Source organism: Aquila chrysaetos, chromosome 8 (genome assembly GCF_900496995.4).
Source record: "Aquila chrysaetos chrysaetos chromosome 8, bAquChr1.4, whole genome shotgun sequence".
Lineage (NCBI taxonomy): Eukaryota > Metazoa > Chordata > Aves > Accipitriformes > Accipitridae > Aquila > Aquila chrysaetos.
The window spans coordinates 1,311,029-1,338,779 of record NC_044011.1 but is presented as its reverse complement, the minus strand read 5'-3'; the positions used below and the strand labels follow the sequence as shown (position 1 = coordinate 1,338,779).

Sequence of the window (27,751 nt, the reverse complement as noted above, 5' to 3'; positions counted from 1 at the left end):
CGCGAGCACATGACTCGCAATGGCCGCGGCCGCCGCTCGTTAAGCTCCCTATACCCCCCCCCCCAATCCCGTTAACCCCCCCTTCCCCTTTTCCCCCCCCTTTCCCTTTCCCCCCCCCCTCTCCCTCCTCTCCCCTCTCCTCAACCTCCCAGGCCGGGTCTTTCCCCGTGCCTCTTCTTCCTCCGCCATGCAACCGCCACCGGGAGCTTCTCGGTTTTAAGGATTTCGGTGTGACGGTCTCCGGGATCAGGTAAACGAGTGGGCCCCCGTGGTGGGGGAGGGAGGCTCTTGCCGCGGCTCCGGGTACCGCCTCCCCGGTGTTAGGTGCGGGCGGGGGGGGGGGGGGGGGGAATCCGCTGCGTCGTGCCGGTGGCGGGGTGGGGGGGGGGGGTGTCCTCCCGGGGGGCTGAGGACCGGGTGAGAGTGGTGGGTGCTGTCCCGCCGTGCAGCCGGGACACCCCCCGTCGTCCCCCCCCCCCGTGGTGGGTTGGGGGGGTGGGGTGTCTCCGCCCCGGGAGGGGCTGCTGGGGGTCCTGCCCCGGGAGGGGCGTCTTGGGGGTCCTAGGTCGGGGGGGGGGGCCCCCCCTCCCGGGAGGCGGTGCTGGGGATCACCCTCTGGTAAGGGGGGGGGGGGGAAATCCTGGGGATCCCCCTCGCTCAGTCTCCGTGGTGGGGTCCCCGCGGGGGGGTGAGGGCCCCCGCCTGGTTGTGGCTGCCGTGAGCCCCAGACGGGCAGCGTTGTCCCCCGGCCCGGTTCCGGATCGTGGCTTGCCCCCCCCCCCCCCGGGCTTGGCGGTGCTGTTCCCCCCCCGCTCCGGTTACCGGTGCTGGGGTCCCCCCCCCACCTCCCGGGACCGGCTGGCTGGACGCTCCCAAGCGGCAGCGCTGCCCCCCCCTTCCCGCTGAGGGCTCGGGGCACCCCCGACGCGGCGAGCTGCGGTCCCCCACCCCGGGGGGGTCCGGGACACCGCCACGGACCGCGGTGCTAGGGCTGCCCCCCCCTCCCGGGATCACCGGCCCCCCCGCCCCGGGCCGCCGGTACGCGAAGCCACGTCCCCCCCCCCCCCCCCCCCGCCGTCCGCCTTCCCCTCCCCGGCGGGGGCGGGTGAGGGGGGGGCCGGGGCAGCTTCCCCTTTTCGGGGTGCGGGGGGACACACACACACACACCGGGGCGCAGACGGCGGGACCCGTCGGGTGAGCGGGGCCGGGAGCTCGGGGGGGGGGGGCGGCGGCGGGGGCCGGGGTCCGGGGTCCGGGGGGGGGCGGGAGCGGCGTCTGCGCCGTTTCCTGGCCGGCGGGCGGAGGAAGCCATCGCTCTCCGCGGCTGACAGGGCGCTGGCGCGGCGGCGGGGCCGGGGGGGGGGGGGCGGCGGGCGGGGGGCGCCGGCCGCCGCCTCCCCCGCCGCGGCAGATGCCCGGGGGTGGCGGAGCCCCCGCGGGCTCCTGGCAGCGGAGGGGAGGGGAGAGGGAGGGGGGTCCACCGGCTGTGTGTTGTCGTGTTCCCCCCCCTCTCCGGCCGCGGCCCCGTGGGTGGGGGGAGCCCCCCGGGGATGGGCAGCAGTGCCCCAGTCCGGGGGGGGGGGGGGGGAGGGCTGGGGCTGGGCCCCCCCCTGCCCGCTGGAGCCGGGGTGTCCCCTAAATCTGTGCCTCTGACCTTTGACCTCGTTGGGTGGTGGGGGCCGTCCCGCAGCCCAGCGGGCTCGGAGCTGGGGGGGGGACACACAGGGGGACACGGGTGCTTCCCCGCAGTGGTCACACCGGTCCCCACCGGTCACACCGCTCAGGGGTTGCCGGGCAGGCGCCGGCCAGCGGCTCTGGGTGCGGTGCCCCGACCGCCAGCCTCCGTGCCGGGATTAGCGGGTGACGGCTCGGTGGCTTAGCAGCCCCGCGGCCACCGCTCCCGGGCCATATGTCACCCGTGGGCCCCCGCGCCCTGCCCTTGGGGGTGACCTTGCTGCGGCGCAGGGACGCGCGTGGCCCCGCGGATGCTCGCACCGGGAATGCCGGTGGGTGCCCGGTTCCGTCGTCCACCGCTCGCGGCCCCCCCCCCCCCCCCCCAGGTGACACAGCCGCCACCAGCGGGCACCGGGACGGCGGGGAGGAGGGCAGAGCCCCGTGTCCCGGCCCAAACTGCCCGGTGCCTGTGGGTGCCCCACCCCAGCCGGGCTACCCGGCTTCGCCCGGCTGTCCTTGCACACCCGCCGCGTCCCTGGCGCTCGGTCCCCTTGCCGGGAGCGGTGTCACAGCCGCCGAGCCTGGGGAGGGCCCGTGCCGCCGCCTGCCCTGCAGCACCGGGATTCACCAGCTCCACGGCTCCGGCTCTATTTATAACCAGGAGGCTCTGGCGTGTCAACGTGCCACACTCGGCTGCGCCGGCCGCGGGCAGAGCGTGCCCTGGGCCACCCGCCCCGGCAAGGACCCGTGCCGATGCCAGCGCTGCCACCGAGGGGGTGGCTGGATTCCGGGGTCCCCTGGCCCTTTTTGGGGTGCTGTTGCAGCACTTCAGGGGGGCCCTCGGCTGGCGGAGCTCTGGGGGCCTCACGGCGCGTGCCCGGAGCCCCCCGGCACCCACAGGCACCCCTGTGCAGCAGGGCCCCCCGTGGCAGTGCCAGCCCCGGGGCTCGGAGGGAAGGGCTGCGGTGCCGGCAGGCGTGGGGGGGGCTGCGATCATATCTGCGGTGACACATGTGCTGATTACGGAAAATGGGTTAATCTCCCTGCGGCTGGAGGCAGCTTAGCGGGGGGTGGGGGGGAGCTGGGGGGGGTGGCTCGTGGCAGGGCCCGGCGAGGGGCCTCGTGCGCCCGCCCCGGCCTCCGCTGTCCCCGGCTGAGCCACGGCTGCCGGGCTGTGACGGGGGACGTGGCAGCGGCACGCGTCTGCACGCCCTCCTGCAGCCGGCCCAGTTGCGGCACGGTGGGTCGCGGTGCCTGCGGCCCAGGGTGGTTCGGCTGCCCCAGGTTACGCCAGGTCCCGGTCCTGCCTGGCCGGATCCCAGCACCTAGGAGCCTGCCCGGGCCGGGAGCGCGGTGCCACCACATCCCGGCGTCCGGGGGTGTCGAGCGGCTGCCTGCCCGTTGAGTCCACCCACGCCGGCCCCGGGCACCGTGTCCCGAGCGGCCCCGTGCCGCGGGCCGGCGGCGCAGCCAGCTGCACTTGTCTGCCGGCTGTCGCCGAGCCAGAAAGGGCTGTCTGGGGCCGCGCTGTTCCCGGCACGCCGTTCCCAGGGCGCCGGCTGTGTGCCGCATCCAGGGCTAAAAACAACCGGGGGCTGCTGCGAGCGGCTGCCGTGGCACAATCCCGCCGCTTCCCAGGAGCTGGCGGGGAACTGGGATGGGGCACTCTGGGACTGTGACCCCCCCACTGGCAGCGGGACCTGCGGTTCCCTCGGCTGGTCCTGAGGGTCGGGGCTGTATCGCAGGGTGGGGGCCGGGCTGGGCCTGGGGGTGCCAAGGTGTGGGTGGGGGTCCCCAGGGTGCTGCAGGGCTGTCCTGCGGTGCGAGGGGCTGGTGGGCAGGGCTGGCCCGGGCACCGCTGGGCCTTTGGGGCTGAGCTGGACTGGCCCGCTCCTTCCAGGATCCGGCGAGCCGGCACCCACGGGGCAGCCGGGCCGGGGTAGTGCTGGTGCCGGCAGCGGCGTGGCACGGTCGTGCCCGTCCTGGGGGCCGTGGTGGGGGCTGGGGCACCTGTTCCTGCAGAAGAATGGCGCGTCTGGCGGCGGGTGCGGGAGGTGTAACCGGAGCGGCGCGTTCCCGGCGTAACCGGAGCCGGCCCGGCCGCGACAGGTGGAATTTCAGTTTGTGGCTCCCAGCCGGCAGTGGGACGTGGGGGTGCCGGGGCGAGGACCCACGCTGCGGGGTCGGCAGCCGCTCCTTTGGGTGCCGCTGTGCCCCCACGGCATGAGGAGACCAGCACGGACACCATCCCCACCGGCAAGGACACCGTCCCCACCGGCCAGCGCGATGTCCCCGGCCCCGCGTCCGTGCTGGGGGAAGCGGTGCTGGCCGGGCCGGGGTCGCTGCTGGCCCACAGGGTGTGGGGACATCGGCACCGCCCGGGGACCCGCGTGGGGCTGAGCGAGCCCCCGGGTGTGCCGCTGGCCCTTGGGAGCGGCGTGCGGGTCCTGAGGTCCGCACCGGCCCCAGGACCCCCAGATCCCCTCGAAGCGGGCAGCCCCGGCTCGGTGCACGCTGCCTGTGCCGAGCGTGTGCCGCCGGCTCCGGCCCTGCCGCCGGGCTGGGGCATGATTCACACCTGCCCGGGGACGTGAGAAACGTGACGGTGACTCACGGCCGAGATGCTTCGGGGCTATGGGGAGGGGGTCTCGCTCGGTGGCCCTGCCAGGGGGGCACCTCACACCCCCTGCACGGCGCTGGCTGGCCCAGGGGGAGCCGGGGAGAGGGGAGAGGGGGCGGTGGCAGCGGGGGGGGGGGGGGCAGCCGGGCTCTCGGCCTCGCGTGTGAGGCCGCCCTGGGCCGGGTGCCGACAGCAGCGAGGAAACCGCAGGCTGTGACCGCACAGCAGCTTCGTGGGTGCTTCCTGCCCTGCCCGGGAGGCTGCCGGCGGAGCGGGGCCACCCTGCTCCCCCCGCACCGGGGGGGGGGGGCACGGCACCCCCTCCCTCTGCCCCTGCGCTCGCAGGGGCGGCCTGGCACTGGGGTGTCCCCATGACCTGGCCGGTGAGGATAGGGGACCCCCCTGCCAGGTTTGGGGAGCAGAGTGGGCTGGTAGGGGGCTGGGGCCGTGGGCTCCGGGGTGACGGAGTCCGGGGTGGCAGGGGACCGGGGTGACGGACTCCGGGGTGGCAGGGCACCGGGGTGACGGAGTCCGGGGTGGCAGGGCACCGGGGTGACGGAGTCCGGGGTGGCAGGGGGCCGTGGCTGAACTGAAACCTGGCCGCCCAGGAATCGAGAGCGGCAAGGGGAAGCTGCGGCCGGGAGCGTGGTGCCCGCAGGCATGACAGGAAGGGCTCGGTCACTGCCCACTGCCCCGCCAGGTACCCCACAGCAACCCCGGCCCCGCTTGCCCCCGCGGTGCTGGGGGGGGGGGGGACACAGGGCGGTGCCCCCACTCGCTGGCGTGTCACATCCGGGCGCTGGCGCTGCCATCGGCGAGTGCCCCGGCAGGAAGCGTGGCTGGGTTTGGTGGTGTGACATGGGCACCGGGGCTGGGGGTGCTGCCTGCACCGGGGGGGTTCGGGGAGCCCGTGGGGTGGGAAGGGGGGGGTGCTGCTTGGCCCCCTCGACGGGCAGGGCTGGGGACGGCCGCTGGGGAGGTGGGTGTCGCTGTCCCGGTGCAATCCCTGCTGCTCTGTGGTTAGCCGCGCTGGCCGTGCCAGGCGCAGGGGAGCAGGATGCGGCCCTGCTCGGGTGTGCGCAGTGAATCCAGCCTGGCGTCACAGCTGGGGGGGGCTGCGTTTTTGGTCCGGGTCTCTTGGGGGCCGGCCTGTCTGGGTGCGTAGGGTGGTCATGGTTGGGGTCGTGGTCGTGTCGTGTGTCCCCGTCCCCCCCCCCCCAAGCCGTGCTGCTGCTGGCCCTGGGAACTGCTCGGGTCCGGGCGTCCGTGCGTCCGTCCGCTCCCGGGGGCCGCCCCCGGCCTGGGCGGGAGGTTCCTCGTGGCTGGGATTTGGCCCGGGCCCTGCGGCCGTGTTTTCTGTGGGGCTGGAACGAGGCGCTGGATTCCAGGAAGCTCCGGGCTCCGTCCAGCTCCTGCCGGGGACTGGAGGAAAAGGCGCCGGGGAGGGTGAGCACAGGCCCCCCCCCCGAGGGGCTGCATGGCCCCTGGCCCCACGCCGCTGGCCTGGGGCGCTTTGGGAGCGGGGCCCGTCCAGGACGCCCAGGGCTCCCATTTGGGATGCCCAGGACCCCCCAGTTGGGGAGCAGCCACGGGCCGGGGTCTGTGCCGGCACGGGGGCCCGTGGGGGCTCCTCTGGGCTGCAGCTCCTTCTGCCCGCAGGGACCCGCGGGAGCGGGGTTGGCCGGGCTCCCTGCACCCTCCTGGCCGCTGCTGCTCCCCTGGGGTGTTGGGAAGGGGCCAGCAACCGCCTGCCAGGTTCGGGGTGCATGGTGGCCAGCCCGGTGGTGCTGGCCTCGCTCGGTCCCAGGGCCGGTGGTGTGCGGGGGGGGGGGGGGGGGGGGGGAGCGGGAGCGGGTTGAGTAATTGGGCCCCGGCGTGGCTGGCGCGGTGCCCAGCGAGCACTTGGCACCGGCAAACATAAACAGTTCTTCCCGCGCCTCCCTCCCCCCTGCTCCCCCCGGCCAGCGCGGCTCGGGGGCCACGGCCTGACTTGGGGTGGGGGTGGGGGTCACGGGCAGCCCCCCACACTGGGGGGGGGGGGGCCGGGGTCCGTGCAGCCCCATGTGGGGACCCCATGGGAGGGCCGTCCCTTATCCGGGGCTGAGCCGTGGCCCCTGTGCCCGGGACGGATGCTGACCTGGCATCCGGCACCGTGCCCCGGCAGTGCCCGTGGGAATCCCGCACGCGCTGCAGCGCATGGCGGGGCGCCCTGTGCCGGTGGGTGGGGGGGTGACGTGACCCCCCCCCCCCCCAGCCACTGCTCGGTGCCCACCCTGGGGGCAGCTGGACCATGGATCTCCCCGTGGGGGCTCCGGTGGGTCCCCACGGGTGGGGGGCAGCAGCGGGGCTGTGGGTGCTGGTGTGAGCTGGCGGGATGGGGGTCCGGTCTCCAGTGGGTGCACCCAGCTGGGTGCTGGGGGGGGGGGGACAGGCAGGGCTGTGCCCGGCCCAGCCCCTCCCCAGCGCCTCGCCGGGCGGCCCAGCCTTGTTCCTCTGGATCCTTTTCCGCCTCCGCGGGGCCGGGAGCCAGCACTCTCGGCAAATAAACAGCCCCCGCCGGGCCCCGCGCCAGCGCTTAAATAAACAGCCAGCCCGGGATTGTGAAAGCCCCGTGCCCCCCTTCCCACCGCCACCCCCCGGCCTGGCCCGGGCCGTGGGGTCTGTGCCCCACCGGGTTGGCGTGGGAGCTGCCGGCGCAACCCGGCACATGGCGGTGGCTGCGCCTCGACGGGCAGAGCCCGGCCCTGTGGCAGGCGGCCAGGCTGAGACCCCCCCGGGTGCCAGTCCCGGGGTTGGGGGGGGGGAGCCCCCCTCCTGCCCCGGGGGCCGGTTGGCTGAGCCCCCTCAGCGCAGGCGTGGGGGGAGCGGAGGCGGCGGGGGCGCGCAGCCGTGACAGCAGAGAGCTGGGCTGGAGCAGAGCCGCTGTCCTCAGGGGACCTCTGTGTGCCCGTCCCCCGCCCCCCCCCAGCTGCCTCGCAGCCCCCCAGGCTGGGGCAAGGGGTGCTGCCGTCCTGGGACCCCCCCCCCCCCCCCCCGTGCGCCCCTGCTCCCAGGGCAGGTTTGGGGGATCGGGTTTGGGGCCGTTGCACGACCCCTGGCCTAAGGGGCTGCCCTGTGGGGCCACAGTGTCCCCACACCGTCCCCCCGTCCCCTGCCCCCTCGCCCGCTAAGCCGGGATTAGCGACCTGTGCCTGCCGGGCCCCGCCGGTCCCGGTGTCGCTAATCTGGGGGATTGTCGTTAATCTCGTGGGGAGCGCTGCGCCCGGCCGGCTGCGCCCTCCTGGGGCCGGGAGGGGATGCGGCCCCTTTGGGGGGGGTGGTGGTGGTGGTGGTGTCTGGGGAAACTGAGGCACGGTGGGTGGGTGCCCCATCGGGGCGGGGGCCAGGCATCCCAGCCCCTCTGCTAACCCCCCCCTTCTCTGCTCCCCCCCACAGCGTCGCAGGAGCCAGCGCCGCCAGCGAGGACAGCCGCCGGGCAGCGGGTCACCCGCGGGCCCCATGCTCTGCTCGGCCCCCGTGCCCAGCATCTGAGAGCCCCTGCCCTGCAACGGAGACCCCCGCCATGGCTAGCAACAGCAGCTCCTGCCCCACGCCCGGAGGGGGGCACCTCAACGGTTACCCCGTGCCCCCCTACGCCTTCTTCTTCCCCCACATGCTGGGGGGGGCTCTCGCCGCCCAGCACGCTGGCCGGCATCCAGCACCAGCTGCCCGTCAGTGGATACAGCACCCCGTCGCCTGCCAGTGAGTACCGCGGCACCGTGGGGGGGGTTGTGGGACCCCTGGTGCTGGGGTTGGGGCGCGCGGGGACCCCTCTGTGCCAGGGTCTGTCCCCAGCGTGGGACACAGGTGCCACCCCCAGGCTGCTGCTCTGGCACTGGTCTGTAAACTGCCCCGGGGCGGTGGTACCGGTGAGGGTGGGGGTCTCCCTGCTCCCAGCCACCTCATCGCCCACCCGTGGGGAGCTCGGTTTGGGGGGGCATCGGCTCCTTGTCCAGTGGGAAGCGAGTGCTGGGCGCTTCTCCCCGCGTGTCCCCATTAGTGGTGCCGCTGGGGAAACTGAGGCACGGAGCGGGCAGTGGCACCCGGCGAGGTGTGTGTCAGTTAATTGCTGCTGTGTGGCCGCCTTCGTTAATGGCTGTGTTTATACCCCGGCTGTTAACGGCCCAGCTGGCCCTGGTTAGGGGCCGTTGGCTGTCACCGTCCCCAGCACCCACCGCGGCCGGGCTGGGAGATGGGGGGCTCGGCGGTGGCGGGGGGCCGGGGAGGCCGGTGCCGCGCTGCGTCCCCACGGCGGCTCTTTGTTCGCCGGCGGCGCGGGGGCCGCCCGTGGGGGAGGCGATGAAGGCAATCATCGCGTCTGCTCCTGATTCAATTTCCCCCTGACAGGGTCGTCCATCACGGCCCCGGTAATCACCACCCCGCCGCGCCGGCAGCTGGGAGCCGTGGGAGGTGGGCTCCCGGACGGGGTCCTCCCCGCACCGTGACCCCAGCCCATGGCTCACAGCGTGCCTCAGTTTCCCCGGATCCTCGCTGGGTGCCGCGGGGCGGCTGCCAGACCCCTTCCGGAACATCCCCGGCACCGCTGCAGACGGGCGCCCTTGCCCGTTCCCGCGCCGTGCCGGCATGGGTGCCCCGCGGCACCCGCCGTCGGGGAGGCCCCCGTGGGTCGGGGTGTGGCGGGGGCCCCCCCCCCCAACCCGTCCCTGGCCCCGGGGGACGGTGCAGGCCCGGGCAGGGCCGGCCCCGGGCGCTGTCCCCCGCCGGAGCCGCCCCGGCGGCGGTGGGACCCAGTGGGACCAGTTCAACGACTGGGTGGTGGCGGGTGGGGCCCCTCCCCCGCGCTGGCTCTGGGGCCATTCCCGCCGCACGGTGTTGTGGGAACGGGCTGGGGCGGGGGGGGGGTGTGGGGGCGCCTGTCGTGTCCCCCCCTTGCTTCTCTGGCAGTGGGGATGGGGGCCACGGGCAGGGGGCCAGGCAGGGCTGGAGGGTGCCGGGTGGACCGTGCCTCAGTTTCCCCTTGCCCTTCCCTGCTGGGGTGCCCAGGGATCCCAGGGGGTGGGGGCACTGTGTCTGTCGTCGTCCCCCCGCCATGGCACCTGTACAGCCTGGTGGGTGCCCTGTTTGTGTAGGTCCTACAGTATTTGGTGTGTGCCCAGGCAGGATGCTCCTGCTCGCTTTCCTGGTGGCGGGGCTGGCAGGGAAACACCAGGGTCCGTGTCCCAGCTGGGGGGGACTCGGGGCTGGGGGGCCACGGAGGGGCCCGGTGCAGCCACCCCCTCCTCACATGCGTCTGGCCCCGCCACCAGCCCGCCCTCGCCAGATGTGCTGCAGCTGCCTGGCCCCGGGGCCAATCCGGCTGGGCCCTCCTGGGGGTGCAGATGCCCCCCCCCCCGGGGCTCGGCCGGGCGCCCCGCCGGGGCTGTGGGTGTCGGGACAGGGATCTGCTGGCGCTGGGGCTGCAGGAGGGCTGCTGGCGCCGGATCTCGCCCCGCGGGGTGCTGCGTGCTTTGTCTTCGGCGCGGGGAAATGGGGTCTGCCGTAATCTGTGCGTGGTGCTGGGGGCTGCCCCACTTGCCCTGGGCGTGGGTGGAGGGGGGGCCCGTTGCACCCCCCCTGGCCTGAGGTGGGTGTCCCTGGGTGCCCTGGGAGCCACCGTCCCAGCCGGGGCCAGACCCGTGCGGTGGGGCCCTTCGTGCCGTGAGTCGAGAACGCCCGGCAAAGGGGAAGTGAGCAGAGGTGCTGGACACGGTCCTGGGGACCCCCAGGCACGGCCCCCCCCCGGCACAAGTGCTGCAGCTTCCCCTGCAGGTTGGGGATGGGACCCCCTGCCCCACACTGGGCCCTGATGTGGGGCGGGCAGGGGACAGTAGCGGTGGGGGGGGGGGCACCCAGGGCCGCAGTGGGGCCTTACCAGGCTCAGAGCTGTGTGTGGGCTCGTGTGCGCTCGCACGCTGGGTGTGCATGTGCGTGCTCGTGTGCGCACGCTGAGGGGGGGTGTGCGTGTGCGTGTACCCCGTGCAAGGGGGTGTGCACATCCGTGTGCGCGTGGAGCTGGCTGCGTGTGTGTCCGTGGCGCTGCGCGCGTGCGCTGCCAGCTGTGCCTCCGCGTGTGCGTGCACGCCCGTGTGCGCACAGCTGGGGCGGGGTGTGTGTGTGTGTGTGTGTGCATGCGTGTAGCAAGTGTGTGCAGGGCTGAGCAGCTGTGCGGGGGGGGGGGTGTGCGCGTGCGTGTGTTTGCTCAGCGCCCAGCCCACTGTGCGTGTGCCCGTGCCCGCGCGCCCATGCGTGCACGCCGCACGCGGCCGCCTGTGTCCCCGTGCCGGGTGTGCGCACGCGTGTCGGTGCGTGTGGCGGTGCCAGGGCTGCGCCTGTGCCCTCATCCCCGTCCCCGGGGGCTCCGTGGTGGCCTTCTGCCGTGGGGCCCGGTTGACCCTGGGGGTCCCCAGCGCTGGCCCACGGAGGGTCTTGGGGGGCCATAAGGGATTTCCGCCCATCGCCCCGCGAGGGTCTCCCTGGGCTGCCACCCCCACCGGGGACCCTCCCTCCGCCCTGGTTCCCAGGCTGCGGGAAATGGGACCCCAGCGCGGCCCCCCTCCCCCTGCAGCCGGGCCCCCCATCCCAGCTCCCGGCTGCCGGGACGGGGGGCCCCGCGGCCGGGTCCGGCCTGTCACCCTACCCGCTGGCTCCGGTTTCCTCCGCGCCGCAGCCGCTCCCCCGCAGCGCCCCGTAATTAATTAATTTTTAAAAATTAATGAGCAAAACGTGCTCCCTGCAGGCCGGGGGCCGCGGGCGGGGGGGGTGGCGGGGCTATGGGGGCCCCGCTCGGGGCAGGGGCCGGGGAGCCCCTGTGGGGTGCGGTGCTGGGGACCCCCCCCCCGGTGCCGTCCCCCCCCCATCCCCACCCGGGGAAGATTGATGAGGCCGGGCTGGGCGCTGGGCCCCCGCGCCTGGGAAAGCCCATTACGGCGGAGGTTTTCTATCACTGTCACGGGGGCCGGGGGGAGCCGCCTGCGCCGGCCGGGAATTCGCCGCGCTCAAAAGCCGCTGAAGGGGATAAATGGGGTCTTTTGAAGTGGGCGGGCGGGAGGGGGGCTGCGAGGCCCCGAGGTGCCGGCGTGGGGATGGGGGGGAAGGGGCCGGGGCCAGGCACCCCCTACTCCCAGGGCTGAGACGGGTGGGTTTGCGTGGGGGTCCCGGGCGTCCCTGCCCACGTCCCGTTGTCTGCCGGGGCTGTGACGCTGCGCTCCCGAAGGCGCCCGCTCCGGGCACGCCGGTGTCCCCCGTGGTGTCCCCACGGGCTTTGTGGCCGGGTCTCCATCATGCTCGCGGGGGCATCTTGTGTTCCCCGGAGCATCGGCCGCCCGCGCGAGTGGGGCCAGGAAGAAGTGGGGCCGAGGGGTGCTGTGGGGGGGCCATTGTGGTGTCTCCAGGCTGCTGGCGGGGCGGTGGGACGTGGCGGAGGGACAGGGCGCATGGCAGGGCGTCCTCGTCCCCCTCGTGCCACGGGGCTTCGTGCGGGGCGCTCCCCTCGCCCAGTTCCTCTTGGCTTCTGCGTTAAGGCTTTGGGGTTTGTTTTTTTTTTTTTTAATCTCTGTTTCTTCCTGTTGCCGTCGGCGCGGGACGGGAAGCGCTGCCCGGTGGGGCGGCCGCTGGCGTGCGTGCATGGCACAGCCGTGCCGTGGCCGAGCCGTGCAGTGCCACCGGCCCGCGTCCCCTCCGTCCCCTCCGTCGCAGCCACATTCTTTCCAGCGCTGGTAAATGAGTCAAAGCAGACATTTGTCATGTTCGCTGCAGGAAGTTGGAGGAGCGCTGGGCTTTTGTTCAGAAACCTGCTGGCTAAGCAAAGCCTTTGACTTTCTATTATTATTTAAACAGGCGCTGCTGATCTGCTCTGCGCAGACACACACGCACACACTTGCACACACATACACATGCACACGCCTCCCAGCCTTTTTCTTATTCTGTTTTGTTTTTCTCCCCTTTCCCCCCTGCTCTCTTTGGAGGGGGCAGGTTGGAAATAAAAGCGGGGCGGCCCTGGCTGCTCACTTTGGGGCCGGGGGTGGAGGCGGGGGGGGGGACTGCCGGCATGTGCAGGGCCAGGGTGCGTGGGTGTGCAGAGTGCGGCCGTGCCGGCGGGAGGGTGCCCGCAGCATCGGGGTGCGTGTGCGCACGCTGCCGTGCGTGTGCATACTGCCGTGTGCGCACACGCGTGCACACGCACATCTGCTCATGCACGTTCCCTGCTTGCTGCGTGTGGCCGGGCTGGCCTGCATCTTCCCACCAGCGTCCAGCCGTGCACACGCGTGTGCTCCTCCTGCCCCTTGCACGTGGCAGGACCCGGGCGGGGGTTCGGATGGGCCCAGCACCCTGGGCTCTCCCTCTAAGGGCACGCCTGCGGTGGGCAGCGCGGAGCTGGGGCAGAGCGGACCCCCGTGGCGTGGCAGAGGCCGCGTGCCCGCCGTGGGGCTCACCGGGGCTGGGCCCAGCGGCGTGGCTGTGCCGGTGGTGCCGCCCTGCAGGAAGCGAGGGTGGGCGGGTGAGACCGTGCGGCGGGGACGTTACCGGCGCGTCAGGGAAGCGGCACCGCCGGCGCCCGTCCTGCCAGCCTGGCCTGTGGCCGCCGTCCTTGGCGTGGGTCCGTCCCTGTCTGGGTGCGGGCAGCGGGGCTGAGCCGGCCGTGCTGCGTGGGGTGATGCCGGTCTGTGTGGGCAGTGCCGTCAACCGCTTGGGCGGCCCCGGGAGAGGCCCTGGGTTTGGGGTGTCACTTCCCGTGGGGACCTGTGTGCAGGGGCAGCGCAGTGGGGAGGGGTAGCATGCGTTGCTCTGCCCTACACGGACCACACGCGAGCACACACGTGTGCGGTGGGGGTGTGCACATGCACACACACAGATACTGTGGGGATGTGCACACACGCACACGTATGTGTTCGCACGCTCAGCCGGGGACATGGTGTCACACATGTGTACGTGTGTGCAGAAGGAATGCACACGTGTGTGTGCGCACACAGGCTGCCCCGTGCGCACACGCAACCCCCCCCATGCTACGGGGTAGCTGGAGCACCCGTGGGCCCCTCTGCAGGGGGGTGCAAAACCCTGTCACGCAGCAGGAACACGCATGCACATCCATGCACACACGCTCCCCCCCCCACCCCGTGCGGTGGCACCCGCACCCCCGGGGGGGCGGCCGGGGGTCAGGGCGAGGTGAGCCCTTCCCCGCCGGGTTCACCCGCAGTTCACCCGCATCCCATTAGGCAAATGAGCCCCGGCCCCGGGCAGCCCCCGGCCCCGCCGTGCGCCCACCCCCCCAACCCCCCCCCCAACCGCGGCAGTGTCCCCCCCGCGCGGCCGGTGCCGGTGCCGGTGCCGGCCGTCCCGGGGAGGGGAGGCGGCGGCGGCGGCGGGGGAGGACGGGGGCGGCCCCGCGGCGCGGAGCGGGTTAAGGCTGTGGGGAGGCGGCTGGTGTCGGGAGGGACCGGGGCTGCCGGAGCCGCAGAGCCGGCGGGGCTGCGCCTTCCTCCCCTCCCCCTCCTCCCCCTCTTCCTCCTCCTCCTCCTCCTCCTCCTCCTCCTCCTCCTCCTCCGCCTCCCGTCGCCGCCGCCGCCGCCTGCCCGGGCGCGGAGCGGAGCGGCGGGGCCCCGCTCCCCGGCTGAGCCGCGGCGGGGCCATGGCAGAGCGGCGCGGGGCGCCCCGGGGGCCCGGCTGCCGCGGGGGGGGGCGCTGACCGCCCGGGGCCGCCCCCCCCGCCGCCGGATCGGGGGAGCCGCCCCCCCCCCCCCCCCCCGCGGGCCCCGGGCCATGTACGAGGGCGCGGCGGTGGCGGGGCTGCCCCCCGGCCCCTTCCTCCGGATGGATTTCTACGGGCCGGGTCGGGGTTGCCTGCTGCCGGAGCGCGGCCCCCCCGCGCCCCGCGGGACCCCCCGCCGCCCCCCCGCCCTGGAGCAGCTCCGGCCGCTGTAGGTACCTGCGCCCCGGGGGCGGCCGGGCCCCTCACCGTCGCCGCGGGCCGGTGCTGGAGCCCGCCCTGGGGGGTTGGGGGGCGAGAAAGAACGGCCTCAAACCCGGCTCTGATCCGGGCGGGGGGGGGGGGAAGGCTGCGGGGTTGGGGGGGGGGGTGTGCTGGGATGGGTGCTGGGCGCTGGGATGGGTGCTGGGGGCTTGGCCACGGGCGGGGGAGCTGAGCAGGGGGGTGGGTGCTGATCGCGGGGGGGGGGGGGGGGTGCCCGGCGCCCTCCCCGCCGGCTGCATCGCCGGGCCGAGCTCTGCGCAGAAGCTGCCGGCTCGGCCATAAACAACCCTTGTCCTATTTCGGCGAGAGCTGGGGCGGCCGGGCCGGGGCTGAGCCCGGCGAGGCGGGGGGGGGGGGCTGGGTGGGTGGGTGTCGGGGCCCGGCGGGGCACCCCCCGCACCCCCCTTCCCGCGAGTGGGGTCCGCGGCAGCGCCAGCTCCGCCGGGAATTTCGTTCCCTCCTGATAAGGGCGCCGACAAAATCCAATTAACTACAGAGCCGCTGCGCCTGCTGCTGCTGCTGCTGCACGGGTGGAGGGGGAGCGCTGGCGTGGACAGCGCCCCCCCCCCCCCCCCCCCCGCCACAGCCGTGCTGGGGATCGGGGTGTCCTGGGTGCTGATGTGGGGATCAGGCTGGCAGGATCCTGCCCTGTGTCCTTGGGGGGGGGGGGGTCACAGCCCGGCGTCCCCCGTGGGTCCCCCACCGTCCTTGGGGACGGGCAGGCCCCGTGCTCTGGGCAGACTGGGGGGGGGGTGCGGTGGGCGTGCGGGCATCTCCGTGCCAGGGTGGGCAGCAGGCAGTGGGAGCAGGCAGGGGCGTGGGCAGCAGCAGACCCCAAGCTGCCAGCCGGCCCGGGGGCTGCCACCCCACGGGGGGGACACAGGGCCCTGCTTTGTGCCCACCGTGCAGGGGTGAGGGTGGTGTGGGGGGTGAGTGGGGCCTGCGCAGGCTGGAGGGGGGTCCCGTGCCCGCCGCCCCCCCCCCGAAGTGGGCAGCTGGCCAGCCTGGCCTGGTGCCCAGGGGCCGCGGGCGGCGATAACGGCCCGGGGAAAGTCCTGCCGGGCTCTGTAGGACTTTCACCCCATAAGGGCTGCGGGGGCCCTCCCGCGGGGTGCGGGCTGGGGGACCGCCTCATCCCTGGGGGGGCTGGCGTGCCCCTCTCCCTGCTGCCGTTCGCCCTTCCCACGGCGATGCCCGGTGTGGTGCCCGTGGCCAGGGGTGCGTGGCCATGGCCCCCGTGGTCTCACTCCCCCCCCATTGTCTCGGGACCGCTCGACCTTTCTGCTGGCATCGAGCGCGGCGCGAGGGGCCTTTGTCTGCAGCTGGGGACGGCACGGGGCTGCCGTGGGGGCTCCCGCCGCTTCTGGGGGGGGGGGTGCTGCCTTTGGAGCCCCGGAGCAGGCAGGGCCTGGCAGGGGCTGTGTGTCCCAGTCTCTAGTGCCATCCCCTTAGCACAGGCCCCCCCCTTAATCCCACTGGGGCCATGCTGTCCTGAGCGGGGTGGCTGGGGGCCATCGTGCCTGCTCTGTACCCCCAGTCCTGCAGGAGAGGGGTCTCCTGGCCAGAGCTCCCTCCCGGTGGGCTGCAGCTGTGGGTGGACCCAGGCCAGGGCACCTCCGGGGTCTGGTCACGGTGACCGTGACCCGGCAGGCGCGTGGGCAGCGGGTGCTGGCAGGACTCCCTGGCAGGGTGCCCCACTTCCTACGTCACGCCGAGGTGCCGTGTCTCCCCAGCCTGGGGGTGCTAGCCCGCGGCACAGCTCGGTGGTGTCGGGGGCGGCCGTGCCGTGCCTCAGTTTCCCCAGACACAGCTGTGGCTGGGCTGTGCCCAGCGGGGCTGGCCCCGAGGTGCTGGCTGCTGGCCCGGCACCGACGCTGCCCTGCCCGGCGGGACGCCGTCTCGCTGGCACAGGGGCAAGAGCCGCTTTTTGGGGCACGGGGAGCCTGCCTGCCGCTGCGGCGGGTCCTGGGGATGCTGCCATGACCCAGCTGGGGAAACTGAGGCACCAGGCGGTTCCCGAGGGCAACGGAGGGGCTTGCAGGAGCCCACTGAGGCGGTAGGCATCCCCTGCCCGCCTGGGTCCACATCCTGCCGGTGGTTTTGTGGGGGTCTCGGGGGGGGGGATATATAGGGTTGGGTTGTGCATGAGCACCGCCCCGCCGGGCACGGGGTGGCCCTGCCGTCGCCTCGCGTTAGCTGCGCTCCATCACCCTGGGCCGGCCGGTGGCGCGCAGCCAGCGCAGCGCTGCGGCACGGGGTGGTGGCGGCGGCGGCTCAGCAGATGGGTGAGTCGGGGTGGTGGGGACCCCAGGCCCCGGTGCTGGTGTGGGACGGGACCCCCTGGGTCCGCTGGGCAGGATGCCCTGTGGGGACCAGGCGGGGTGGTGGTGTCCGGCGGGCTGAGCACCGTGCCCGGTCACACGTGAGCAGGACCGGGCACCGCATGGCCTGGGGTACCCCATGGCTCGGGGCTCCCGGGACCCTCCTTTCCCCACCTCGCTCCCGCAGAGGCGCAGGAATTCGGGGCACGTGGGATCCTCATCCGCAGGAAAGCCCTGAGCGGGCACCCACCCTCTTGCCAGCTGTGCCGGGCCCCGCGGTGTGGCCGTGGGGCTGTCCCGCCTGGCACGGCGCTGCCAGCCGCACCGGGCCCTGCAGCTGCGTCCCCCGGCCGGGGCTTTGCTTCTTGTGGCCCCCCCCCCCCCCCCCCCCCGGTTTCCAGAGGCCTGGGTGCCATCCCCGGCTCTGGCCCGGGAGTGACGGCCGGTTGTTGGCGAGGGTAGCGGCAGTCTGGTCTCCGGGGTCCCCCCCCCAGGCCCTGGCACACGTTGTGGCCCCGCCGGCGCTTTCCCACGCCGGGGTGTCGGGGTGCCGGGTGTCGGGGTGCCCCGGGGTCCCTTGGTGCGGGCAGGAAGCGGCCGGCGGGGCCGCGGGCGGGGGCGGCGCGATCGCCCGGGGATGCTGGCGGAGCCGCAGCATCTGGTCTGCAGCTGGGCTCCGCTTCCTCAGTATGGGGGGGGGGGGGGGAAGGGGGGGGCAGGATGCCTGGGTCCCTCCTGTTCCAGGAGGAGATGGGGCTGGGGGAGGGGAGGGAGCTCGGACGCCGGGGTCCCGGGTGTTCCCAGGCGGCCCCTCCTGCACCCAGCCCCACGGGAGCAGGGGAGGTTTGCACCCATCCTGCCCGATCAGCACCTTTGGGTGCTGCTCTGTGCCCTCCCATTGTCCCGCAGGGGCGTGAGGGGCACCCAGGCCTGATGACACCGCGAGGGGCTCTTGGGGTGCGCTGGCCGGGCAGGCGGCTGTGCCCGCAGCCCCGTCCCCTTCCCCGTGGCACCGTGGTCCCTTCGCTGGTGGCTGCGGTGGCAGGGGATTCCCGTGGTGCTGGCACAGCCGTGCCTACCGACGTGCGCCGGCGCGGGGGGGGGGGGAGCCGGGTCCCCTCCCCCCCTTCCGCACCCAGCACATCAAAATCTTGTCAAATCTGCATTTTGTGAGTGCAGCTCTCCACGAGGAAGTTCTTAAATTATATAAAAGAGGCGATAAATTATAGACGACGTTCGCTCAGTCACTTTAATGGCTCCGCTCCCTCAAGTGGCAGTGGTGATTTATTCAGTGCCGCCCAGGAAGCGCTGCCCGGGTCGCTCGCCTCCGCACCCCGCACACTCGTATCCCACCCCGCACACTCGTATCCCACCTCACACGCTCGCCTCCGTACCCCGCACACTGGTATCCCACCCTGCACGCTCGTATCCCACCCCACACGCTCGCCTGCGTACTCCGCACTCTCGTATCCCACCCCGCACGCTCGTATCCCACCTCGCATGCTCGTATCCCACCCCGCACACTCATATCCCACCCCGCACACTCATATCCCACCCTGCACGCTCGTATTCCATGCTGCACGCTCGTATCCCACGCTGCACGCTCGCCTCTGAGCCCCGCCTGCTCGCCTCCATGCTGGCGCGCTCTCCCGTCCCTGTTGTGTTGGGGGACGAGCATCGTGGGTGGCTTTGTCCCCGTTGTCCCCCCTCCCTGGCTCCATCTGCACCCATGACCTTCGGCGAGTGGCCGGTGGCACAGCCAAGCTGGGGACCCCCCACCCCTCATCCGTCACCCCCCCCCCAAGCCCCACCAACCCCAGTGGGACCCCTCCTCGGCTTAGCTCTAGGGTGGGGGGGGGGGGTTGTGGGTGCCCCTGGCCAGGGTTTCTCCCCGCAGCACCCCGGCCCTGGGGGGAAGCGGGCTGCGGCGGGGCCTTTTTTGGGGTGCAGGGGCTGGCGGGGCGGGCTCCCCTGCCGGGCCCGGCCTTTAATATCCTGTTTGACTGGTTCGCTTGGCTCCTGCTGCAGAAAAACATTCGCAAACATCCCGGAGGAGCCGGGGAGCGCTTAACCCCTGCCTGGCTGCACCCCGTGCCGGGGGCTGGCACCCCAGCTGCACCGCACCCCCGCCACGGCTGGGGCTACGCCGGGGCAGGGGGGACGGGGCTTGTCCTGGGGGGCTCGGGCACCTCCTGGGCGGTCCTGGTGATAGTGGGGGAGAGGGGTGATCCTGGGGGGCAGCGGGCATGTCCCACGGGATTTTGGGGTGCAGGAGGGGGAGCAGACACGTCCCATGGTTTTTGGGAGCAGCGGGCAGTGGCTGCGTCCCCAGGGCTGGCTCGGCTGTTGCAGCACATGGTGGCCGGGGGCTCTCCCCCCCGTCACGGGGACGAGGGCAGCGCTGCCCTCGGGGATGTCCCCCACGGGGGGGCCCATGGGGTGCTGGCTGGGTGCCACCATGCCCGTCCCCTCCTGGGGGGGCTGTGCTTTTGGTGCTGGGGCGGTGGGTGCAGCGGGTGGTCCCCGCATTGTGCACACGTGTGTGCGAGTGCGTGGCACCGGACCCCGCACCGGGACTGCACCGCACCGGGACTGCACCGCGCCAGTCCCGCAGACGCCATCAGTGCCGCCCGCACGAGGGGCTCCTGGGATCCCGGCTTTTTTCTTTTTTTTTTTTTTTTTTTTTTTTTTTTTTTTTTTTTTTGTCTGCCTGAATTCCACATCGTCTCTGTGGCCTGGAAATGTCAAGTTGCATCTTCCCAGCTCACATCCTCTCCCCACCGGCCCCGTGCGACCCGGCCCCGTGGCTGGGCAAGGCTGGGGTGGGCAGCGCAGGGAGGGGCTGGCGGGACCACCGGACCCAGGGACCAGCCCTAGCACTGTCGGGGGGGTGCGGGATGGGGTGGGGGGTCCCCGCAGGGCCAGCCCTGCCCGGGGGTCTCCGTGTCCTGAGTGCCGCCGCCTTCCCTGCAGCCGTCGAGACGCAGAGCACCAGCTCGGAGGAGATCGTGCCCAGCCCGCCCTCGCCCCCGCCCCTGCCCCGCATCTACAAGCCCTGCTTCGTCTGCCAGGACAAGTCCTCGGGGTACCACTACGGGGTGAGCGCCTGCGAGGGCTGCAAGGTGAGAGCTGCCAGCGTCCCGAGCCGGGGCCACCGTCCCCGCGGGTCCCCAGGGTCCCCGGTCCGGGCGCTGACCGGGGCGTGCGGGGTCCCCAGGGCTTCTTCCGCCGCAGCATCCAAAAGAACATGGTGTACACGTGCCACCGGGACAAGAACTGCATCATCAACAAGGTGACGCGCAACCGGTGCCAGTACTGCCGCCTCCAGAAGTGCTTTGAAGTCGGCATGTCCAAGGAGTGTGAGTGTGGACAGGGACGGGGATTGGGATGGGGATGGGGATGGGACGGGGATGGGGACACCCTGCCTGGGTGCAGCCGGGGGGGGGGGTTCCTGGTCGCGGTGGGCCATGCCGGCATCCCCCGCCATGTGCCCAGTGAGGCCCTTGGGGGGGGGGGGGGGGGGGCTGGATTTGTGTCACAGCCTGGCCGTTGCCCAGGCAACGCGTGATTGATGATGTCAGAGATAAATGATGCTGACGAGGCCTCCCGGTGTCTGCGTGCCAGTTGTCATGGTGCCCGGCTGTACCCCCAGCGCGCGGCACGGCATCGCCGGGGATGGGTGACCGGGGGCGACGGCTGCTGGGGTGCAGCTGCCCCCCCCCCGCCCAGTCCTGCCCCATCTGCCTGCCCCTGTGGGGCCCGTGACCCCCCCGGGAGAGGGCTGGCAGATGCTGGGGTGGGCTGGGCGCTGCCACGGGGGGGTGATCAGCATCCCAGGGGCTGCAGCTCAGCCTGCACCTAAGGGGGGTCCTGGCCCCACCACGGCCCACAGAGGCTGATCCCTGTGGGGTGCGGGGCTGGGGCTGTCCCCGGCTGCTCCCCCCCCCCCGCCGCCGCTGCTGCCTCGAGGGCATCCTCCACACGCCCCCATGATGAGCGCGGTGGCTCAGCTGCCATTTTCTCTCCCTGGTGTTATTCTCCGCTGTATCGGCTTTGCAGAGCAGAGCTGAGCACCGTCCCCGTGGCCAGGGGTGTGCCCCCCCGCCGCCACGGGTGTGCTGTCACCCCTAATTGCCTCCTAATGACTTGGGGGCTTATTTAAAGGAAAGCTGTGCAGGCTGGCGGCTCCACTGGCCATTTGTCACCGCGGCTGATCCCATCACGGGTGGTGGGGTCCTCATCCTGCCCTGGGGGGGGGCACAGAATGCCGAGGGGCCGAGCCCCACCTTGGGTAGGGGCTGCTGGGTGGCAGCGGGGCCGGGTGACGCTGACCCTGCCGTCCCCACAGCCGTCCGCAATGACCGGAACAAGAAGAAGAAGGACGTGCCCAAGCCGGAGTGCTCGGAGAGCTACATCATCACGCCCGAGGTGGAGGAGCTCATCGAGAAGGTGCGCAAAGCCCACCAGGAGACCTTCCCCGCCCTCTGCCAGCTCGGCAAATACACTACGGTGAGTGTCGGAGGGTCCCGGGGGGGGGTGCTGGGGAGCACGGCAGCCTCCCCCGTGCCCTCATCCCCCCGTTCCCCGCTGCAGAACAACAGCTCGGAGCAGAGGGTCTCCCTGGACATCGACCTGTGGGACAAGTTCAGCGAGTTGTCCACCAAGTGCATCATCAAGACGGTGGAGTTTGCCAAGCAGCTCCCCGGCTTCACCACGCTCACCATCGCCGACCAGATCACCCTCCTCAAAGCTGCCTGCCTCGACATTCTGGTGAGAGCGGGGACTGGGACGCGGGCAGGGACGGGGAGGGGACACCAGGCTGAGCCCCTCGCCCTCGCTCCCCCCCAGATCCTGCGGATCTGCACGCGCTACACGCCAGAGCAGGACACCATGACCTTCTCGGATGGGCTGACGCTGAACCGCACGCAGATGCACAACGCCGGCTTCGGGCCCCTCACCGACCTCGTCTTCGCCTTCGCCAACCAGCTGCTGCCGCTGGAGATGGACGACGCCGAGACGGGGCTGCTCAGTGCCATCTGCCTCATCTGCGGAGGTGGGTGCCGGGGGGGGGTGCAGGGCAGTGTCGGGGGGGGGGGGTGCAGCCTGCCCAGCTGTCCTCCCCAAATGGGTGATGAAGAAGACCCCAAATGGTGCCCTTTGCCATGACACAGCCACCCCAGTGACCCCCTTGGGGCCCGGTACAGGGAGCTGGGCCATATCTGCGCCCACGGGGGGCAAAAGGGAATGACAGGATGAGTGCTGCCCCCCCATAACCACTGTCCAACCCCCCCACCCCACTCCTTGCCCAGACCGCCAGGACCTGGAGCAGCCCGACAAAGTGGACAAGCTACAGGAGCCGCTGCTGGAGGCGCTGAAGATCTACGTGAGGAAGAGGAGGCCCAACAAACCCCACATGTTCCCTAAGATGCTCATGAAGATCACGGATCTCCGCAGCATCAGCGCCAAGGGTGAGCGCTGGGGCAGGGCCGGCCGTGGCTCCGTGTCCCAGGGGAGCATCCCTTGGGCTCAGCATCGTCGCGGCGGGGGGGGTCCAGGTCACGCATCCTTCCCCAGGGCACAGCATCCTCGGGAAGGGATACCCCCAGCACTGCATCTTCCAGGGACGCTGGGGACGTGGCCGTGTCCCTTATCCTCGGCACCCGGGGGGGGGTGGAGCAGAGCCGGGGGTGCTGGTTTGGGGGTGCCAGCAGTGCCCTGCCCTGCTGACCCCCGACCCTTCCCGCAGGCGCCGAGCGGGTGATCACGCTGAAGATGGAGATCCCAGGGTCGATGCCGCCCCTCATCCAGGAGATGCTGGAGAACTCGGAGGGCATGGACACGCTGGGGGGGCAGCCGGGTGGCCCCCGCGCCGGCAGCCTGGGGCCCCCCCCCGGGCAGCTGCAGCCCCAGCCTTTCGCCCAGCTCCAACCGCAGCAGCCCGGCCACGCACTCGCCGTGACCCGCGCCCGGCGCGCACCAGGACAGAGCCCGGCACGCCGGCATGCAGGGGGGGGGGACACCCTGCGACTCGGCCCTGGCTGCAGCCCCCCCTGGGGCGGACTTCTCGGCAGCCCCCGCGCCGGCGCAGCCCCGGGACTCCCCTGCCGGAGCGGACCCCCGCAGGGAGCCCTGCAGGCCCCCGGACACCAACCCCCCTCCCCCCACCCCCCCCGCCCCCCAGCCCCGGGCGAAGCGCGTTGGTTGAGTCACATTTCAGGGGCGCGGGGGCCCTCGGCCGCATCCCCGGGGACACCCCGGCCCCACCAGCACCAGCACACATGGGATTGCGACCACCGAGCCACCCCCCCGTCCCGTCCCGGCCGTCCGGCGGGGAGGACCCGGCCAGACCCCGCACGCCGAGGAAGCAGAGTCATTTAAAAGAGAAAAGAAAGCAAAGTATATATATATAAATATCTATAAATATCTATAAATACGTTTTAAAACCTTTGTAAAAGTTTGGAGGGGTTTTTAGGCCTGTGCAGGTGGAGGGGGCACGGCGGGCGCTGCCGGGGGGGGGGTGGGAGGGGGCACACGATTTATTATTATTACTTTTTTTTTTTGTTGTTGTTGAGATTTTAGTGGTTTTAGAGTCAGGGGTGCCGGGCAGGCCCTGCCCCGGCCCCCCCAGGTGTGGTGGGGGCCACAGGGGCACGTGGTGGTGCCAGCCCCGACCTTGCGGGGAGCGGGGCCTGGCCCTGCCGGCACGGGGAGGATGGGGGGGACGGGGTGGGGGGGGGGCTGGCTCCAGAATAAAGTTTATTTATTCTAGTGCCCGGCTCGTTCTTGCTGCGGGGGACACCGGGGTGGGGGGGTGCCTGGGGGGGGGGGGGGGGGTGGCATGGTCAGGGCTGCAGCACCCCGAGTCCTGGGGGGTTCTTTGCTGCAGGGGGGGCACCCCAGGACCCCTCCCACCATCTGCCCTCCTTGGCTCTGGCTATCCCCAAAGGCTGGGCTGGGGCAGAACCCGTTGGGGTCCCCCCAGCACCCCCAAAGCTCTGCCCTTCCCAGCGCTGACGCTGCGGTCGCATCCCCCATGCCGGGGCCAGCCCTGGCCTGCAGAGCCCCAGCGCATTCGTGACACGCTTGGCACGGGGTGTGGGGGCAGCCGTGGCCCCCCCCCATGCGGGGCTGGGGCGCAGCGGGGGTCAGGGGCGTCCCAGCTGCTGCGCAGGGATGGGACCTATTTGTCTTCCTTTTGTCCATATTTTTTTTTCCAGCAGCTGCCGGGTGAGGCCCGTCCGGCACCCACAACAGGAACCGGAGGCACCGGGGCACGGCACGGCCCCGCTTCCCCGGCACGGCGAGGGCTGGGGCGGGGAGAGCCGCAGCCGCCCGCTGGGCACCCGCCGGGCTGAGCACAGCCACAGCTCGTGCCAGCGATGGTGGCCCCAGGGCCGGCTACACAGTCAGGTCCCCCCGCGGTGGGGGTCCGGTGGAGCAGCACGGCTCCTCCGCGGCCCCCGCCGGCTGCCCGGGGGCCGGTCCCCGCTCCTGCGGCCGGTGGCAGCACCCAGCCCGGGGCGGGGGGCCCTTGCGCAGGAGGTGGGCGAGCTCGGCCAGGCTGAGCAGCGCCGAGATCAGCCCCACCACGAAGTAGAAGTGGATGAAGACGGTTTTCTCGGTGGGGCGGGAGACGAAGCAGTCGACGCGGTGCGGGCAGGGCCGGCGGCGGCAGACGAAGAGCGGCTGCACCCTGAAGCCGTAGAGCAGCGCCTGCCCCAGCAGGAAACCCAGCTCGGCCGCGATGCGTGCCACCACGCTGCCCACGTAGAAGGGCTGGAGGCGACGGGCGCGCTGGCCGGCGGCCCCCCCCGCGCCCCGGCTTGGCCGCCTGGTGCACGGCGAAGATGACGAAGAGAGCGGCGGGGGCCGAGAGCACGACGATGTGGAAGACGAGGAAGCGGGTAGTGGGAGATGGGGAAGGCGGCATCGTAGCACACCGGTTTGCAGCCTGGCTGCTGCGTGTTGCAGACGAACTCCTCCTGCTCGTCCTCGAAGACGTCGCTGCCCACGGTGGCCAGGACGAGGATGCGGAAGAGGAGCATCACCACCAGCCAGAACCGCCCCACCATGGGCGAGTGCTCCTGCACCGCGTCCAGCAGCGAGCTCAGGAAGCCCCACTCGCCCATGGCCGTGCTGCGGGAGCGGGGTCAGCGCTGGGGGGGGGGACTCCGTGCCCACAAGAACAGATCCCAGCGAGCAGCACGGCCCCTCCAGCTCACTATGCTCCATGACAATCCCAAATGCATCGCACCCATCCCCGCTCCCAGGAGGGTGCCCTGGCAGTGCCAGCCCAGCTCACCCCTGTCACGAGTGTCCCCAGGTGTCTGCTGTGCTCCAGGACTCACTCCCCCAGAGATGGGTCCAAGGACACCAGCTGGGGCAGGACCAGCAGGTTCCCCATCCCTTGTCCTGCCCGGTATTCCCCCAAGCCCCCCCCACAGCCCCAGCCTGGTGGGGTCAGCCCCGGTACCTGCGGAGGCTGCAGTCCACGGTGTGCCAGCGCGGCTGGTGCCGGCTGTCCAGGGCTGTCCGGACTGTCCGGTCCCTTGTCCAGCTGGGATGGGATGACGGTCCCGCAGCCACGCCTGGAGTCCTTTTAAAGAGACAGAGCAGCCGCAGGGGCGCCTGGAGGGGAGGGAAGGGCTCAGCTCTGCCCGGGGGGGGGGGCCTCAAAGACAAACGCTGCCCCTGCCCCAGGGCCAGCAGCTGCCCAGGGCGCAGGTTGGCGCAGCGGGCAGCGGCTTCCCCCCCCCCCCATATGCAGAACTGCCCTTGTGCCTTGGCCTCCCCAAACTCAGGATACCAAGCCACAGCACTCGGCCCCCAAAAGGCCCCCCCAGCCCTGGCATCGCCTCCCTGGCCTCGGCAGAACTCACGTGCGTGGGCCGCATTCGACCGTGCTGCGACAGCTCCTGCCCCGCGGTCTTGCCTGGGGCCACACTCTCTCCCGCGGGGCAGGGGTGCTGTGCCCGGGGGATGCTCAGGATTGGCACCAGCCCTCTCTGCTCCGTGACGCTGCGCCCAGGCTGTCGGGGACATGGAGGGTCCCATGGACCGTCCCGGGCTGCCCCAGCTCTGGCACGTACTGGCAGACAGAGCTGCGCCGGCCGGCGGGAGGCCATGCTGCTGGGCAGCTGCTTTTCAAAGCGCTGCGATGCTCTGCAAGAAATCCTCTGTGGCACGGCCAGGGCTCCCGCCAGCCCCTGCCCAGCCGGGGCAAGTGCCGATGGTCTTTGCCTGAGGTTCCCTTTCTGGTAACGGGAGCAGAGCCCTGGCCGATGCGGGTCACCCTCAGGCCCTCCTCACCCCTCGGGGACATGCAATGCCCATGGTGGGTTGAAGCCCGATGCCCCACAGCTCAGCTCCCCTCCAGCAGTGCTCAGTGTCCCCAAAGTCCTGGTCAGGGAGATCTTGTGATGGAGACAATCCTGGTGTAGATAAACTGTGGTGCAGAGAGAGAGAGTGTGTGTGTATGTATGCATGGCTCACAGAGCTCTCTATATACATTTGGGTGATGCTGGGGTTACGGGAGCAGCTACAATCCCAGCCCAGAGCAGCCCGCGCGGCGCGGCCATGGCCTCGCCATTTGCTGTGCAAGTCATAACAACTGATTCTCCGGGCACGCTTGCAGCAAGGAGAGCTGTAAATAGCACGGCCCCTCGGCAGGGACGCGCCGGAGACGCTCTCCAGAGCCCGGCAGTGGAAAATCTGACAGCGCTTTCCACACTTGACTGGGTTCCAGCAAAGCACCTCGGTGGCACCGATAGTGCCTGCACCCGACCGCCGCGCCATGGCTGGTGGGGCACGGGGGGGCCCCGGGGTTTGCCAGTCGGTCGCGCAGCCACACAGCTCCCTGTGTGCAGTGAATCACCAGCCTGGGACATGGGGGAGGCGGGTGTTGCAGCTGGGTCCTGCTCGTCCCCCGGTGCCAGCCCAGGAGCCACCGCCTGCTCCCCGTGCCCCCCGGCACGATGGCAGCCCCGCACCAACCCTGCGCTGCACGTTTCAGCCATGTGCATGATGCTCTTGGGGCCCCGGGGTGCTGAGCTCCCAGGTGTGGGGACACGGGACAGCGCAGCTCATCCCCCAGGGCTTCATTAGTGACCCTGATCCCTCCTGCTGTGGACACCCTACACACTGACCCCCCCCCCCCCCCCATTTCTGCCAGGAGCAGCCAGAGCACAGCCCGCTGCATGCCCCCTGGCAGACAGGCAGCCCCCCCAGGGGTGCGACTCCAGCCCAGAGAGGCGATTTAGCACAAACCCATCACTTGCAAATAAAACTCTCTCCAGCCCAGGAGCGCTGAGCACATTGGAAACTTCAGCCACCGTTCACTCGCGGCTGCAGAAGCAGAACCTGGGGCAGACGGTCTGTGCGGGCAGACGCTGGGTGCCACACGGGTGTTCACAGGAATTTGGAAACCTCAGCTGTGGAGCCAAGGTAGCAGGTCCAGCCAGTGGTTTTTGCAAAGCCACGGCGTCAACAGCGAGGAACTGGCAGGGAAACAGCACGGGCAGCACCTGAGCCAGCTGCAGGCACTGTCTCAGGCAGGGTCCAGGGCTTGGGGGCAGCAAATGTTGAACCCACTCCCACCCAGGAGCTGCCCCTGGGACAGGCAGGACACCAGTGGGGTTTTCACCGGCCTTTGGCAGCTCCAGCTGAGCGACCAAGGGACTTCCAGCTGACAGCACCGGGTTGTCCTGGCCCAGCGCTGAAGCACCAGCTCCCAACCGCAGGTGGGTGAGTGGGAAGCAGAAGAGACACCATTTGAGCAGACCATGTCAGCAAAGCATGATGGAGCTCCTTTCCGTGGCTCCAAGCCACGGTGACCACCTACACCAACCCTACACACAGACCAGAGCTTCACGGTAGTGAAGCAGAGGGCTTGGCGCAAGCTGTGCAGTGGTCATTTCCATAACAATGCCAAAATTGGCTAAATCAGCACTGGAAATGGTTAAGACAATGGAGATGACCCATTTAGAGCAGTCTTGGCAGCAGAGGGTGGGAGCTGATGGCCTCTTGCTCCTGAGAAAGTCAGAGCTTCACGTACTCGCCCTCAACAAAGACAAGCCCGTGGCTTTGGAGAGCGGGCGCAAGGGAAAACCGAGGGAACAGGCAGCCGAGGAC

At 71.6% G+C, this 27,751-nt stretch overlaps 3 protein-coding genes across 3 annotated transcripts; 1 reads left to right on the top strand and 2 right to left on the bottom strand.

Annotated features, from left to right (window-relative positions):
* Window positions 1-82: 82 nt before the first annotated feature.
* RARA (retinoic acid receptor alpha) lies at window positions 83-23,064 on the top strand. The gene is given in 10 exon segments (XM_030021961.2): window positions 83-250; window positions 7,730-7,952; window positions 7,954-8,035; window positions 19,595-19,743; window positions 19,839-19,980; window positions 20,970-21,130; window positions 21,215-21,391; window positions 21,470-21,674; window positions 21,931-22,089; window positions 22,368-23,064. Coding segments are annotated over 9 exon segments (1,803 nt in total). The 5' UTR covers window positions 83-250; window positions 7,730-7,856; the 3' UTR covers window positions 23,000-23,064.
* On the bottom strand, window positions 2,966-4,243 carry LOC115344764 (splicing factor 3B subunit 4-like). The gene is made up of 3 exons (XM_041125395.1): window positions 3,849-4,243; window positions 3,550-3,690; window positions 2,966-3,507 (listed from the first exon to the last, which is right to left on the bottom strand). Exons 1-3 carry the CDS (start codon window positions 4,241-4,243, stop codon window positions 3,000-3,002), a joined length of 1,044 nt encoding a protein of 347 aa, XP_040981329.1. The 3' UTR covers window positions 2,966-2,999.
* An 826-nt stretch (window positions 23,065-23,890) lies between the features above and the next one.
* On the bottom strand, window positions 23,891-25,874 carry GJD3 (gap junction protein delta 3). Its single transcript, XM_030021962.1, is given in 4 exon segments — window positions 23,891-24,433; window positions 24,435-24,524; window positions 24,526-24,757; window positions 25,095-25,874. Coding segments are annotated over 4 exon segments (1,317 nt in total). The 5' UTR covers window positions 25,676-25,874; the 3' UTR covers window positions 23,891-24,019.
* Between the last annotated feature and the right edge of the window lie 1,877 nt (window positions 25,875-27,751).

Excerpts from the sequence above, each read along its gene's own strand:
- LOC115344764 (XM_041125395.1), bottom strand. The coding sequence starts at position 4,243 with ATGCCCCAGCCCGGCGGCAGGGCCGGAGCCGGCGGCACACGCTCGGCA. Across the intron at positions 3,691-3,848 it reads GCGGCTGCCGACCCCGCAGC|GAACAGGTGCCCCAGCCCCC; the intron begins GTGGGTCCTCGC and ends ATTCTTCTGCAG. Across the intron at positions 3,508-3,549 it reads AGGAGCGGGCCAGTCCAGCT|CAGCCCCTCGCACCGCAGGA; the intron begins CAGCCCCAAAGG and ends AGCCCTGCCCAC.